Source organism: Puntigrus tetrazona, chromosome 3 (genome assembly GCF_018831695.1).
Source record: "Puntigrus tetrazona isolate hp1 chromosome 3, ASM1883169v1, whole genome shotgun sequence".
NCBI classification, from domain to species: Eukaryota; Metazoa; Chordata; class Actinopteri; order Cypriniformes; family Cyprinidae; genus Puntigrus; species Puntigrus tetrazona.
This window is the reverse complement of record NC_056701.1, coordinates 23,681,162-23,695,823: the sequence shown is the minus strand read 5'-3', so window position 1 is coordinate 23,695,823 and position 14,662 is coordinate 23,681,162. Positions and strand designations below refer to the sequence as shown.

Here is a 14,662-nt window from a genome sequence, read left to right as displayed (position 1 = left end):
AAGGCCTGGAAAGATTGAATTTCTTGGATTCTGCTGAGAATAAATATTAGTCACCTGGGCCCCAAGCTTGGCTCAACACTGTGCCTGAGCGGTGCTCAGAGCACAAAAGTTTGATGAGGACCACATCCTGTTTCATAGAAGCTTTTTTACCCACAGACTACACACAAACACACATACACATAAACAAATGCATGCATGCATGAATGCAAGAATCCACATGCCCTGACAAAAGGGCTCTGCTGAAATGTAAGGGTATCCAAAAATGAACCAAGGGGAAAGCATCTGTTTCATCATCTTTTATACGTACGCATCTAATTTAGAAAGTATAAAATTTAGTAGTATAAAATTTAGCAACACTTCAAAGCAATGTTGTTTGCACATTGAATTAAACAAGGTTTCAACTGGTGTAGGGGTTTGCACGCTGATTTTGGGGATCTTCCCAAAGACAAATAAATAAATCACGAACAAAAAGTTTTGAGTGGGCAGGAGTGATTACTTGTGGGTTACTGCGATGCTTTTATCAGCTATTGCGGATTTTGACGGCACCCATTCACTGCAGTGGATCCATTGCTCAACATGTGATCTAGGCTAATGCTGAATGTCTCCAAATCTGGTCACCTACATTTTAGCAGACCTGAAAGCGAGTACATTTTCATTTTGGGTGATCTATTTCTTTAAGGTTGCGGGTGATCTGCAGATTTATCTGGAATAGAGGTGCGATGGCATCCTAATCCACATCAGGTAAGCATTTATGTTTTTGCATGATCAAAAAGAAAGCATAATAAACACTAATGACTTACAGCTCACTTACATGCCCACAGCTGCACGCACAGCCTCTGGGTTTGTTTTCGTGAACACTTTGGTATCTTACAGTTAACAGTCCTGTACCATGATGCAAGACGATTCAGGTGAGAATTCTGTTTAAAAAACTGAAAACTGTGTTTGCTGTGATGCTGTATGTGATGCTGTATAAGAACAGGAACTCAAAGTATGAGGTGGGCCGACGAGACGCTTATCTGGTAAAGGTCAGTTGTGTCTGTGAAGGGAAGGGGGAGGGATTGACACTCAAGCAAAACAAGAAAACAGCCTCGTATTGCTAAACCACAAAGACGGGTGTTTGAGTGGTCTTAGGTAGGTGTTAGGTGTGTGTGCATGTCTGTGCATATGTGTGGGTAGAAACTACAACCTACATTCGAATGCACTTTGTAACTTGACCAGTAACACCCAAAATAAACCAAAACATGCTTTTTACGGCTACTTACAGTGGAAAAGTGCCATCGCATTACCATTAGAGAGACATTATCATCTATGTATAACTTTCAAAAATATCTTCATAGCATTGATACTAATACATTAGTCATACATTTGAGTTTTTTGTGGATTTCTCAAAATGTCATGTGCGAATTGACATTGAGATTATAAATTCTACAGCATGAGCTAATTTTAAGTCATTAAACATTTTTACTTTTGAGTATCAGCATCTGAATAAGAGCTTGAACTCATTTTGCTAATCATTACATCAATAATGACACTTTTTTTCTTTCTTTTCTGCATTTCACTTCTGCTGTAACTTATGCACTAACCTAGCCAATGCTTATAACACATATCGCTGGCTCTTATGACAAACTGCTTGTGATTATAGTCCTCATTTGCATGACACTTTTGATAAAAGATCAAGAACGAAAAAAAAAACCCACTCCGTGTACAATACTCTTAAAACAAAAGAAAACAACATACTTCGACGGCATCCGTGACTTCCTGTCCATTACCACAGAAACTCATGAATCTAAATTATACAAAGAAACATGTACAGAAATGCACAGAATGAAAAATGCCTTTTATACGTGCAAAAATATTAGAATCATTTTTGTTAGTTGTTAATCTCACACAAATCATTTTTTGAAAACAAGATATTTAACCCGGCATGTTCCTGTGAAAATCTAAATAAAATTTAATAAAAATAAAATACCCCAAAAATAAAATACCAAAACTGATAAAGTGTTTTTAAAGTTTGATTTTTGTGTCTCATCTTTCTTTCCCAAGCAAAATAATTATTCAGAACGGCAGATACTAATACAGTTACAGATTACATAAACATGCAGTGATTTTAATCAATACTTAAGCAATATGGAATATGATGTTTAAATGATAAATAAAGAATTCTTTTTTTGGCCAAAAAATCAATTGCACAAAATGTGACTGAGATTTCATAAGGCTCTATTTGTTATTGTTGCCTTTTTAAAGACTTGTTCTTATCATCAAATAAATCCTTAAACCTTATGAATACGGATTATGTCAACAACCTGGGATGCATATTGTTTATGTTGTGAACTTGAAATTCTAAGTTGTATAAAAAAACAGGCTTAAAATATATTAATAAGACTAAATAAAGTCAGAATTTTGGATAAGGGACAAAAATTGAGCATTATAATAAAACAAACAAAAACAAACCAACCAGAAACACCAACTTGACTCAACTGTGATTTAAAAAGCTGATGTGGCGTTCATTTCATCTGCTCTGGAGGTGCTACGCAGTTGTCAGTTCGCAGGAAGACAGAAAATAGATGAAAATATGATGCAACGGAGCGCAGATCTTACATAATATATAGATAGCCACCACAATTCACTAAAATAAACTGAATTCTAGACGAGAATTAGTGCAAAAGACAGTTGTCATCGTTTGAGACGTTTTATCAACCACTGTTATGCAATAAAACCCTATCATTTTCCCCCTTTAAAATTTTTGTGCACCCGTCATGTGCCGCAAACACGTGAATCAGTCCTGGATTCTGAGTTGTACAAACCACAGAAACAGGTATAAACAACCTGTGGTTCAACAACTATCAAGACAGAAAAAAACTGTGGTGATAGTGAGTTTTTTTTTTTTTTTTTTTATCTGGTCCGATATGAGTTGCGGTGTTTACAAAAAGATAAACAGATAAAAATGGAGGAACCGGGGAAAGTGAATGTGTAGAGATTTCACAAACACGTTTCTTTTCACCAAACATTTTCCTTTCTTTTTACGCATCTGTGTATTTTTACCGCTAAAAATGACTGTGGTATTAGCATGTTTTTTTGTGTTTTATGCACCACCTGATATCATCTCTCAACCATGGTACTCCCACAGTCCTCTTTTATATTGGAGTGCACTATACTATTATGTTTTCATGCGTTTCAAAAGCGTTTTTTTTAATTACACACGATGCCTCCAATTTGACACCGAATTTTCAGGAAGCTCTATATGAAAAGATCAAGCCATCACAACCGGAGAGAGAGAAAAAACAGGTTTCAGTGGTTTTTAAGATCAAACCACGCAAGTGAGGCTGTCAGGTTTACGTTACATTCATACCACATCTTACAGCAAAAGAAGACATCAGTCGCAGAAACTTTCCCCACAACACCTCGCCAAATGTCTTTAATGTTATATGTTTCTAAAAGTGCCATGCAATCCATTTCAACAGATGTATTGATATATTTGGTCGAACTGTCTTCATGAAACCCATGATCTTGGCATTGCTATCGCACCATGCTCTACAGCAGGGCTTTTCAGTTAAAGTTTCAAGAGGTCAGGGCTATATACTTCCTTCTCAGTAGACGTCAGGACAAAATATATAGATTTTTTTTTTTGCAACAGTTACAAATTTGTCCAATTGGATATGAATATTAAAGAGTAAGATCATGTTTCAGCACTTATTTTTATATTCAGATGAGAAAGGTAGAGGGCTGTGTGACATTAACATCACTACTTGTTTATATATATATATATATATTTATATATATATATAATATATAGTAATAAGTATTTTAATGTAGCTATATATTTATCTTAATGACTTTCTGTTTTTAGGTAAAATATCCCTTTAATAACAGCACACGAAATTGACCCAAACGTTCTGGAAAATGATTCACTTTTCACTATAACATCATAGTGACTAGTTTTTTTGTATACCGCTCTAATTATGCTTCCCATTTTTAACACGTCAACCAGTCAGAATGATGATTTATCAGAGTTCATGTTGCAGTTTTTTTACATTCATGGAGTCAGTTACAGCGCGTATTACAGAAAGTGAGACAATTAGCAGCTAAGTGTGAATAGGAGGGTTCACACATGAAAACAGAGGCACATACGTAGCTAGAGCGCAGAGCAGAAATGAGTACACCCCGGTGCCTCAGTGTTAGCCAAAGCTGTGAAAAGAGTGACACTTTATCTTAATGCAGAAGTGACGTGCATGGCTGCCGTCGCCACTAGAGTTACTGTAACCAAAGCAAAATGAACTCATTTAACCTCTTTCAAGGCCCATATTTACAAAACAGAGACTTCTAGCGATCCATACGCCGGTCCAAAAGCATCCAAAAATGTTGTAATGTCGCTGGAGGAGGAGGGCAGCGAGAAGTGCCTGCTACTGAGTGCTGAAGGTGAGAGGGAGTTATGTTTCATCAACGCTGTCATCAGGTCTCACACTGCTGTGTGGTGAAATACAAAAACCTGGAACGGAAGATGCTACGCTCCACTCCTTCGGTGGACATGTGTTTCACTCAATGCTGTGAGGCTCTCCCCATTAAAGACCCGTTTTCACAAAACATCTCAAGGATAAACGTAGCTCCTAACTTGCTGATTTAGGACAAAATCCTAAAAACAGCGGGCTGTGGCTGTGGTCAGTGCAGTGTGTTTGAGCTCAGTTTTTTTTGTCCGACACTGCTGATGCGAGGCGACAACACCGTTGGCTTTCGTCTCCTCTAGTTGGTTGACCTGGGCTTGGTGTGTCCCGGCTTTAAGACCAACTCTCAGCTATTCTAAAACGGCTGTTATTCTTCCTCAGAATATAAACATGTGAAAACACTGAGCTTTAGGGTTTGGAGGTTATTCCAACTGCAAATATTCCTTTTTATATCCTTTTTAACCAGTTAGACGAGCAGGTTCTTGTGTCCAGTTTGATTTTCTCTTAAGTTTGCACATCTTACAGGTGCAATTCAACTCAAATTGTGAATCTTTCATTTAAACTGCATTGCGAAATTTACTCATATTATCGCTTTAGCTTTTATTCTGTTGCTTTTATTAGGCATAGGTTTAATGCATTTACATTTTGCCATCTTTTCATGAATTATATCAGTGATTATTAAAAAATACATCTTTTATGTTAACTCAGAGGTGGTGTACTCATTTATGTTGTGCACTGTATAAATATATATGTCTTGAGTGTGTGGGTGTTGTAATAACACTTCTCTGAAGGTGTGATTGTCTATTTGTCGGGCTCATTTGGACACACCCTTGAACTCGATTTCCTTCAGCAGCTTATGCAGTCGCTTGTCTAGAAAGTTCATCTCGGTCCACTTCACTGTAGGGCGAGACGAGAAGGAAGGAGAAGCGAAGATGTGCCCATTTGAGATACTTCCTATAATTATGTGTGTTTGTGTGTGTGTGTGTGTGTGTGTGTATATATATATACACTCACACACACACACACACACACACACACACACACACACACACACACACATTTAATTATAGGATATATAAATATATAGTTCACAGAAAGGTTCAATCAAAAGCACGTCTTTGAGACCAACTAGAAACTATCTGAAAGTCAATAACAGCAGAGAAGTACATAAAACAATGCTAGCAAGTAATCAAAGCCAAACTAACCAAATATTAATTTCAGTTTGTTGTTTGCCCAATAAATGTCATTAATGTTTTAAGAGCGTGTCATATAGGGTCAGCCCCGCCTCCTTACGAAAGATGAAAGTGTTTTTTGCTCTCAGATTAGTCCTGAACACTTTTAAGACAAGTCTCCTAGTCATAATTATTAGGCTAAATTTGAAGCTCTCTGAGAGGAATGTTAGAAGCTGTAAAAATAAGGTGTGTGTGTGTATATATATATATATATATATATATATATATATATATATATATATATATATATATATATATATATATATATATATATATATATATATATATATATATATATATATATATATATATATATATATATATATATATATGTGTGTGTGTGTGTGTGTGTGTGTGTGTGTGTGTATATAAAAATAACAATAATGTATTTATAAATTAAATTATAAAAATATTTTTTTATATCTTGTGGCCCTACTGATATATAGAGAGATTCAAGAGTAATGAGAGGACACAGCTATAATCTTCATGCCTACCTAAGTGATCTGTTTTGTGGCCGTGCCAGTGCTCTGGATCATGGGTGAGTGCTGGTAGAGGATGAGGATGATACGAGTCCTTAACCAGCGATGACCACGCAACGGGGGGCCCTTTAACAAGGGACACACACGGTACAAAAATTGTGATAGACAGTTAAGTAATATGCTGAAAAGATTTTTCTGAGTGTTCAAAACACACCTGGGAAGATGTTCGCACGCAGATGGTGACCCATCATATTATAAGATCTGTGCTCCTCTGTGCAGCCCGAGTCTGTATCTGAGTAGTGAGGAGCACCAAGAGAAGCAACCTGCGGGTAGTGCACTCGACACGCCTGGCATGCACATGAATACACATTTGAGTGATTGATCACACAGTTGTTCTAAAACGATCAGTTTAGTGATTAGTTTTGAACATTGGATTACACAATGAGTTCAGAACTGACCTGCCTGTCGCTCTCTTTCCTCTTCTCTGATTTGCCGATGGTGCTCATCCCTCTAATTTTCCCATCACGTTTATCAGCACGGTTGATTTAAATGAGATAGACAAATTATGCAAATTCAAATTTCCAAGTAGGTTGGACGGATATCAAAGAGACACATTTCCTGAGACCAAAGTAGTTCAAGCAGAAGTAATGTTTGTACCTACCGACTTGCAGTCTGGGCATGTTTTGTTCGGCGTGGGCGAAACTCTACCTGCCGTATTAATAAATAATTGACTTCTACAGAGGATCAGTGGTTACATATCGTGATCGAGTGATGAACCTCGCACAAACATGGCAACCCTGCTAAAAAAACAAAAACAGCTAAAACCAGCCTAGGTTGGTTGGCTGGTTTTAGAGGGGTTTTGGCCACATTTCCAGTCTGCCAGGCAGGTCTTAGCTGGTCAGGCTGGGAAACCAGCTAAAACCAGCTAAAACCAGCTAAAACAAGCCAACCAGCCTATGCTGGAATTAGCTAGGGTTTTTTTTCAGCAGGGAAATTTTTTTTATTTTCGAGCAATCGAGACTTGTATGAGACGTGTAGAGATTTTTATGGCTTTTCTCTTTATAAAGTGACCCGGAATACTTTTTTGTTGTTGCGATAAACACATTTAGAAGTGACTTACTGTGTTTTTGTCAGGGTTAAGGCTTCGAGCTGGCGAGGTGTACGTTAAGAGATGTGTACAGTAACACAAACGGATGTGAGAAGGGGCAGCCACACGATATCTGCTTATGTTCACACCTGGCATTTACCAAGTATTAATTATCAAATATCAAATGCAAAAAGATACATTTTCGAAACGCAAGCGAAGATATTTTAAATGATTTCCGTCCATCGACAGTCTACACAACTACCACTTCGAAACTTCAAGAAGTTCAAAAAGAGATCGTGAAGTCATCCAAATAAAGAGTGGTTTTTCCAGATTTTCTGAAGAGACTCGATCACTTTATGCAATGAACAGATAACCTTTTTAACACTGACCAGGTAACATTAACATGTTGTGGCTGCATGGAACGCCATTTAAGGGACAAAAATGTTAATGTTATTCTACTAAAATATCTTTCAGAATAAGATTTTCTATATTTATGCACTATATAATGTGTTCATGCATATTTTATTTATTTTTGCTGAAGTTGTATCTTGTTATTCATAATTACTCTGCGACTTCATTTGATAACACCTTCACAACAACCTGCAAGGGACCTGGAAAAATGTCCTATCAAGAAGAAAAACATCTCCGAAGTGGAACATCTCTGTCACTGCCTACTGTCTGCCTAAAAATATTATCAGATGACTAATATAATTAAAATTTTTTATCCTCGGTTTGCAGACCTTGATTACACAGAAAGACCCCACGGCCATACCTGCTTACTGATGAGACGGCGAGGAACATCATTCACGGATGCAAATATCTTGCTGCAGTTTTAATCAAATCGAACTGTTCGTGTCTCGGTAAATTTGATGATTTTGTGTTTTATTAACTATTTTATGTTTTCCGTGCAACACTTAATGACTAATGAACCTCTGCACATCTGCTCTATGCTTTAAAGTTGCCACGTTGCCCACATGTTAAAGAAATGTTGGATTTTACACATCCGTCTGAAGACTTGATTTTATGTCTAACCTTGTTCATTAACATCACACAATAGCATTTTTACTTTTGCACCGAAAAGAACGTTTATTAACAACACTTAAAGGATTAAAACAACACCAGGGGTGTTAAATACCCCATAGTGTAAAATTTGAATAACAATTGCAAGTCTAACTCTTTTTCTACACTGTGAGGTGCTGTACTAACACTAAAAACACTTCGAACTGTACTTTAAACACTAGATAGATCGGGACCACACATGATCTTTAGTATCGTAAAAAGTTGGACACTTTGAGTGTTAAACTGACGCTGCGTTTTTCACTTCAGCATTTTATTTCAAATTATACATACACTCATTACATATATTATGGCCACACTTATTTTATTTAGTATAATGAAACCGTAAAAAAGTAAATAAAAGTACAGAATTTTATATATGTATGTATACTATATATAGACAGAAACCTTAACCAGCTCTGCTCTGTGTAAATGTTGTTTCTTAGCAACTGATCACCAACCATTTTTTTCCTCGGAAACAAAAAAAAAACAAAAACAAAAAAAACAACAACAAGATTTCACCATCACTATACAAAACACTGGTCGGTGATCAGCGGCTAACGTTAACCTGCCTTTGTTGCTTTCATCTTAGAATTGTTTCGCGCCCGTTCTCGTTCAGTGCTGTGCTGAAGCCAGCTTAAACAAATCTCGACTGCGGTTTTGGGGGTTTTCGTTGAGTGGTGAAGGATTCTGGAGCATCAGAATGGCATCTCTGAAGAATTTCTTTATTAAGATCGTACACGTGCCTCTCTATGTAGGAGCAAATCTCTTAGCCTGTGCCCTCACGCGCTTTTCGTAGTCCATCCTGTTTTGACTGCGAGAGAAAGAGCGAGGGACAGAGATAAGATCAATTTTGCAGGCATGGCATCAGCTAGAAACAGAGATATAAAGAGAGATACAGCTAAAATCAGATATAAAAGTCTGCACTTACCAGTATATCGTATAGGCCTCTGCCTGCGCTGGGTCCTGAATGTTAGGCTCATTCAGGAGCTCCTGGATGCCCAACAGTATCTACAAAAAAAAAAAAAAACAAAAAAAGCTTACCGCTTAAAGGTTTGTACGAATGCTATAGGCTAATATTGTTTTTGATCACATGAATGCAGTCTTGAAAACATTTTCAGAAAAATGTCTGACTGCAAACGCTTAATTTTTGCATACTTGTTTGATGGTGATGGCTGGTCTCCAATCCTTCTCTTCCTCCAGTATGGACAGACACACCGTACCCGAAGGATAGACGTTTGGGTGGAAGATCGGAGGCTCAAACTTGCCTGAGGAGAAAGTGAACAAGTCAAACATACTCCGCATACGGGAAACGCGAGCGGACGTGAAGCGACAACGACAACGACAGGCACTATATAGGGTTTAACATTTCTCGTAGGAAGAGAAAACTCACACTTGGGTGGTGAAGATGGGTAATCGTCCTTGAAAAGCATTCTCAGTTTGTACAATCCTCCCTCCCAAAGAGTCTGCACGGTACAGAAAACAGGTGTTAAAATCAGTCATTTAACATTATTCGGCTGACGCACACTAATCTAAGCGACGCTAGACTTTAATTTGTCCACAGGCATGTTATATCAAAGCATAAAATGCACAATGCATGCAAAGAAGCGTGCTTACGCAGAAATAAGTGAAAATACTGCATGCATGATAAAAGCATGCAAATATAAATGTTAAATACATAAGAAATAAAACTACCCTAAACAAGACATAGCGCTCGGTGTAACTTGATCTAAAAGAGTAATTTCCTAAGGGGTTGTAACATTGTTCAGAAGGATACTAACCCCCTTTTTTCCTGGTATTGCACATTCCCAGTTCATGAGGTTCATGGTGCCATCTGGGTTTTTGGTCGGCACAGCCACAAAACCCTGCAGAGAAACAACCAAACCACCACACTTCAAAACAGAAATCCTTCGGAATTAACGACTGAAAGGTTTGCGGGTCTACGTCCAAACGTTTGAGCGCGCGTGTCCCTTACAAAAGGATGGTCTTTCCTCCAGGCTTTGCGCTCCTGTGACAGTCTACTCAAAGCAATTCCAGACATGACTCGACAGCGCCACCCTGCGGGCAGAAAAACGCACATTAACCGTGTCGCTGGCGCGTCCGTAAAGGCACAAATACACATAATAACGGGGCTCGTATGAACACAGCGTTATTAGACGGGGCACGTGAAGATTTAGGCGAACGGCTTTTAGTGTTTTCAGCGCTAACGTACATCATGTCATCATTAGCATTATATGTCACTCGCTGTCGATTGCATTTGCCGTCTTACCTCAAATAAATGCTCAAAATGCCTTTCCAGCAAATCCCGAACTGTTTCCGTGAAAAAAAAAACCGAACCCTAGAATAAAAACTGGAAACGTTTAAAAAAAAGAGCCAAACGCGCGAGAAAAATAATTACCTCGCGACCGAAACGAGCGTTTGATTTTCAACCGTTTGGTTTTGAACGCTTGTTTTCGGAATCCAAGTGAGTTTGCTCGGCTGCTCGTGTAATAGACTTAAAATTACATGCAGATTTGGTCTAAAACATCGGAGAAACGGGCAAATAACGTTTATCCGTGAAGGCGGTGGAATGGAGTGGCGTTTGTTTGTTATTATTCTCAGGACCGTCAGGCAATATCAGAGTCGACTATAGGCGTCCGTCTGAAACGGCCATTTTAAGCGTGGCACGTATGAGAGACGAACAGAAACTTGTCCAAGCAGGAGCTACTTGTATATTTATGTGTACGATAATTTAACGTTGAGGGCAATATGAAGACGCCCTCTATGGGTGTAGGGATTATCCTTCTTGTTTCAAACACTAGCACACGAGACACGAGCTGTTTGTGTTACAGTATATTGCATTTATTAGATAAAACTCTGCAACGTGAAGAGATCAGGAACGATCACTAAATTTATTTTGCTTATTTTTAAACTTAAAATTAGTAAAGCTCAAATACTAAAAGCTGCATTCGACATTACTGATGACTATTTGCTTTCTGAAATGACAATTTTTTCGTTACATAACCACAATTAAGAGACTTATTAGGTATTGTTTTCTTCTGTATTAATTACTTTTGATTTATAAATTGGTGAAGCATAATAATATCATGATAAACTTGTAACTCTCTCTAAATCTAGATTTATATAACTGCTATTTCAACCAGATAAGGGACTTAAATGTATATGCAATAGCAGTAGTGCATAGTAGCCATTGTATGCAATCATTTTTGATACAACTAAAACTCTTGTAATCATCAGTTCTTTATTCCAGTGAAGTGGTGTAGTATATGTCTAAGAACCCATTAATCACGGCTGTTTTCCTTTTCCCTCAGAGATCACATGTTCGGGTGCAGCTTTAGTGAACCACTCGCCCCACGACCCATCGTACAGACAGACGCCCGGGTGGCCACACAGGTGAGCGGCGAGGGCAATGTGGCAGGCTGTCACGCCTGAACCACAGGTGACCCAGAAGGGCTTCTGCATGTCGACTCCAGCCTGCTGGAAGAGCTTCTCGAGTTCCTCCACGGGACGTTCTAGACCTGACGTTGAGTCCAGGAAGCTGGGAAAAGGCATGTTGATCGAACCAGGAATGTGACCAGGCTCGATGTCTAAGATAAAGAGAGACAAAAAAAAAGCTAATCGCACTTTTGCATTTTTTTTTTTAATAAAAATGTACAGTTTGGTATTTTAAAAAAGCGTGTTACATTCTATAAAGAGTGCTTCGTAAATCTATATGACTGTGGTCACAAAATACATGTATACTAAATATAAAAGTATGTATGAAATAGCACAGCCATGAACTACCATCTACTGTGTTACTGGAGAGAATTTAAAGGCTGTCAGTAGTTTTATGCAAGGTGTAAAAAGCTGTAAATTGCATGCATCTACAGATCTAAGATATTTAACTTTCTTAACGAAGTGGCAGGGTTATTATAGTTACCTAAAACCGTACAAATATTTTCATTACTTAAACAATAACTGAAATAATTTTGTTTGAAATAAACTTTATCTTGGCATCATTTCTGATTTCCGTTTAGTTGAATCTGAGGTATTAATTAATAAATACTTAAAACTAAGAACAAATAAACTAACTAGCAACACAAACAGAAAACAGAATAACATATGAATTCAAAATATGAACATAATATGATAGTATATAAAATGATATATTCCATATGGTGCATTTGCAACAAGTGCACACATTTCAGAGAATATACAAACGTGTTGCTTTAAATTGTTTTGCACGATGTGATTGTGTGGCCCATTACTGCAAAGAGTAGTTGTTTGCACAGAATGCAAAGTCCTTGCAAGAGTAAACGGGGGTAACGTGCACGGACCGGAGACATCTGCCTTCGTAATCGCAGCCAAGTACTCAATATTACACTGTTTTGCAAAGAAATTGAGCAAAAAACACATGACAACTAAAACTTCATACTCACTTTCCCTCGGCTCTGGCTCAACCCCACGAAATCTCCCATTGGCTCTGGCATCAACTACTTGAAATGTTTTGGTTTTAATATTGTCCAAAACGTCTTTGTAAGTTTTGACCCGGGACTCGCTGAAGGACGTCTTGAACTCGGCACGCTCTGGTCTACTATATCGCTCGGTAACCGCATGCCCCTCTTTTAACCAGTTCTTCAAGCCACCGTCCAGAACCGACACCGAGCTGTGCCCGAACACCCTAAACATCCACCACACCCGAGGAGCAGCGAACGAGCCCAAGTCGCTGGCATCGTAAACGACGACATGAGTGTTGTTCCCTATGCCCAGGTTGCCCACGTAGTCCGCGAACTCGCCCTCGGTAGGCAGCATGTGATCAAATTTGGAGCTCTTGTCGCAACACTCGTCGATGTCGAAAAACGAGGCTCCGGGAATGTGAGTTTTGTCGAACTCGGCCCTTGGGTTGCGCTGCAGTTTAGGTAGATACCAAGATGCATCTAATATCCGCAGGTTTGGTCCCACACGGTTGCTTTTGACAGCGTCCGCGAGCCATCGCGCCGCTACGAGAGCTCGAGCTTGAGCGGCCATGTCACTCAGTCTCGCGCTCGGTCGATGTTGCAAAACACACCGGGCAACGAATCAAGAGTTCACGCATTACCTTGGTTTCACGTTTTGTGCACTGGGAAAGGGGCAATATCAATGATTTGTGTGTTACTTTATTTAAATTGAGATTTAGTACAATATTTGACTGTATACTCGGTTCTCCATACAGCTATATGGTACAGAAAGCACTTCTTCCACCGCAAGGGGGTATAGCTCAGTGGTAGAGCATTTGACTGCAGATCAAGAGGTCCCCGGTTCAAATCCGGGTGCCCCCTGGCAGCACAACAAACTTTTTTCAGTTTTCTCCTTTAGGATTTATCTGTGAGTTCTATGACTTTCCAACAGTATGTATTGTGTGTTTTGATAGCATTGAAGGTGTTTCTGATGCCTTAAAAATAAGATTGCATTGCTTAGTAAAGATGCAGTTAACATGGCTGCTTAGGCACAATGAATGTGTACATGGGTGTGACTGTTTACATATATAGCCTTATTTCCTCAATAGTATAAAAATAAAATAATACATGAGTGCTGGAAATAACACAAGTACCGCAAGTGATGTTTTAATGGGTGCAAATAGTGTGAGGTTTCTGAAATAAGTGAGTCACTTTAATGTCTGCATTGTAATGAATATATGACATATGATATGATTAGCTGTCATAGCTTAATCTGGAAGCACAACGTTTGTTCCCACTTTATATCAGATGGCCTTAACTTCTATTATTTCCATTAAAAATAAGCACAATTTACTTACTTACTGTGTTCATAATGTATTACAAAACACTTTTACTGCTGTTGATGTGGGATACAGGTAAGGTGTCTGGGATGTGTTAAACAATTCATTACAGATTTATTCACATTCAGGTATATTTTTAAAACATATACGTTTATGGAAAAACATGTATGTACACGATAAGTGCATTTGTATCAAATTAATAATTTAGATGTAAGTATATAAGGCCACCTAATATAAAGTGAGACCAAGATTTTTTGATTTGTTATTTATACAAACTGCCCATACGTGACTTGGGTAACTTGGACAATAAGGCTCCTTATCCTTATCTGAGTGTTGCTGTCAGTTTCATGAGACTTTTTAGGAGGGTTGTCATAAAGTATGCAGCTCTGTGTGAGTAGGTCTTGGTCATGAGAATAAAATTACAGTCTATAATGATGTTTTAGCACAGCTCTCATCCTGTTTTAGCCTGAATAGTTATTGTGACAGAAGGGCATATCTGTTCATCTTGATCATTATTTATTTAGTGTCAGCATAATTAACAATGTATTTGTTTACTGTAGTATTTGATGTGCTGACCTGTTGACCTGTTAAAAGTTAAAAGTATGTTCATTTGA

General features: G+C 38.2%; 2 protein-coding genes and 1 non-coding gene across 3 annotated transcripts; 1 reads left to right on the top strand and 2 right to left on the bottom strand.

Moving 5' to 3' along the window:
* Positions 1–8,534: 8,534 nt before the first annotated feature.
* LOC122341829 (SUMO-conjugating enzyme UBC9-like) lies at positions 8,535–10,971 on the bottom strand. Its single transcript, XM_043235476.1, has 7 exons — positions 10,563–10,971; positions 10,269–10,351; positions 10,075–10,158; positions 9,687–9,759; positions 9,452–9,561; positions 9,225–9,304; positions 8,535–9,107 (listed from the first exon to the last, which is right to left on the bottom strand). Exons 2-7 carry the CDS (start codon positions 10,332–10,334, stop codon positions 9,044–9,046), a joined length of 477 nt encoding a protein of 158 aa, XP_043091411.1. The 5' UTR covers positions 10,335–10,351; positions 10,563–10,971; the 3' UTR covers positions 8,535–9,043.
* A 141-nt stretch (positions 10,972–11,112) lies between these two features.
* mpst (mercaptopyruvate sulfurtransferase) lies at positions 11,113–13,339 on the bottom strand. The gene is made up of 2 exons (XM_043235475.1): positions 12,712–13,339; positions 11,113–11,880 (listed from the first exon to the last, which is right to left on the bottom strand). The coding sequence occupies exons 1-2, from the start codon at positions 13,298–13,300 to the stop codon at positions 11,579–11,581; spliced, it is 891 nt and encodes a 296-aa protein (XP_043091410.1). The 5' UTR covers positions 13,301–13,339; the 3' UTR covers positions 11,113–11,578.
* Positions 13,340–13,518: 179 nt separating this feature from the next.
* trnac-gca lies at positions 13,519–13,590 on the top strand. Its single transcript has one exon. It is a non-coding gene; the product is annotated as a tRNA-Cys (tRNA).
* The last annotated feature ends 1,072 nt before the right edge of the window (positions 13,591–14,662 follow it).

Excerpts from the sequence above, each read along its gene's own strand:
- LOC122341829 (XM_043235476.1), bottom strand. The coding sequence starts at position 10,334 with ATGTCTGGAATTGCTTTGAGTAGACTGTCACAGGAGCGCAAAGCCTGG. Across the intron at positions 10,159-10,268 it reads GGAGGAAAGACCATCCTTTT|GGTTTTGTGGCTGTGCCGAC; the intron begins GTAAGGGACACG and ends GTTTCTCTGCAG. Across the intron at positions 9,760-10,074 it reads CAATACCAGGAAAAAAGGGG|ACTCTTTGGGAGGGAGGATT; the intron begins GTTAGTATCCTT and ends TGTACCGTGCAG.
- mpst (XM_043235475.1), bottom strand. The coding sequence starts at position 13,300 with ATGGCCGCTCAAGCTCGAGCTCTCGTAGCGGCGCGATGGCTCGCGGAC. Across the intron at positions 11,881-12,711 it reads TGAGCCAGAGCCGAGGGAAA|ACATCGAGCCTGGTCACATT; the intron begins GTGAGTATGAAG and ends TCTTTATCTTAG.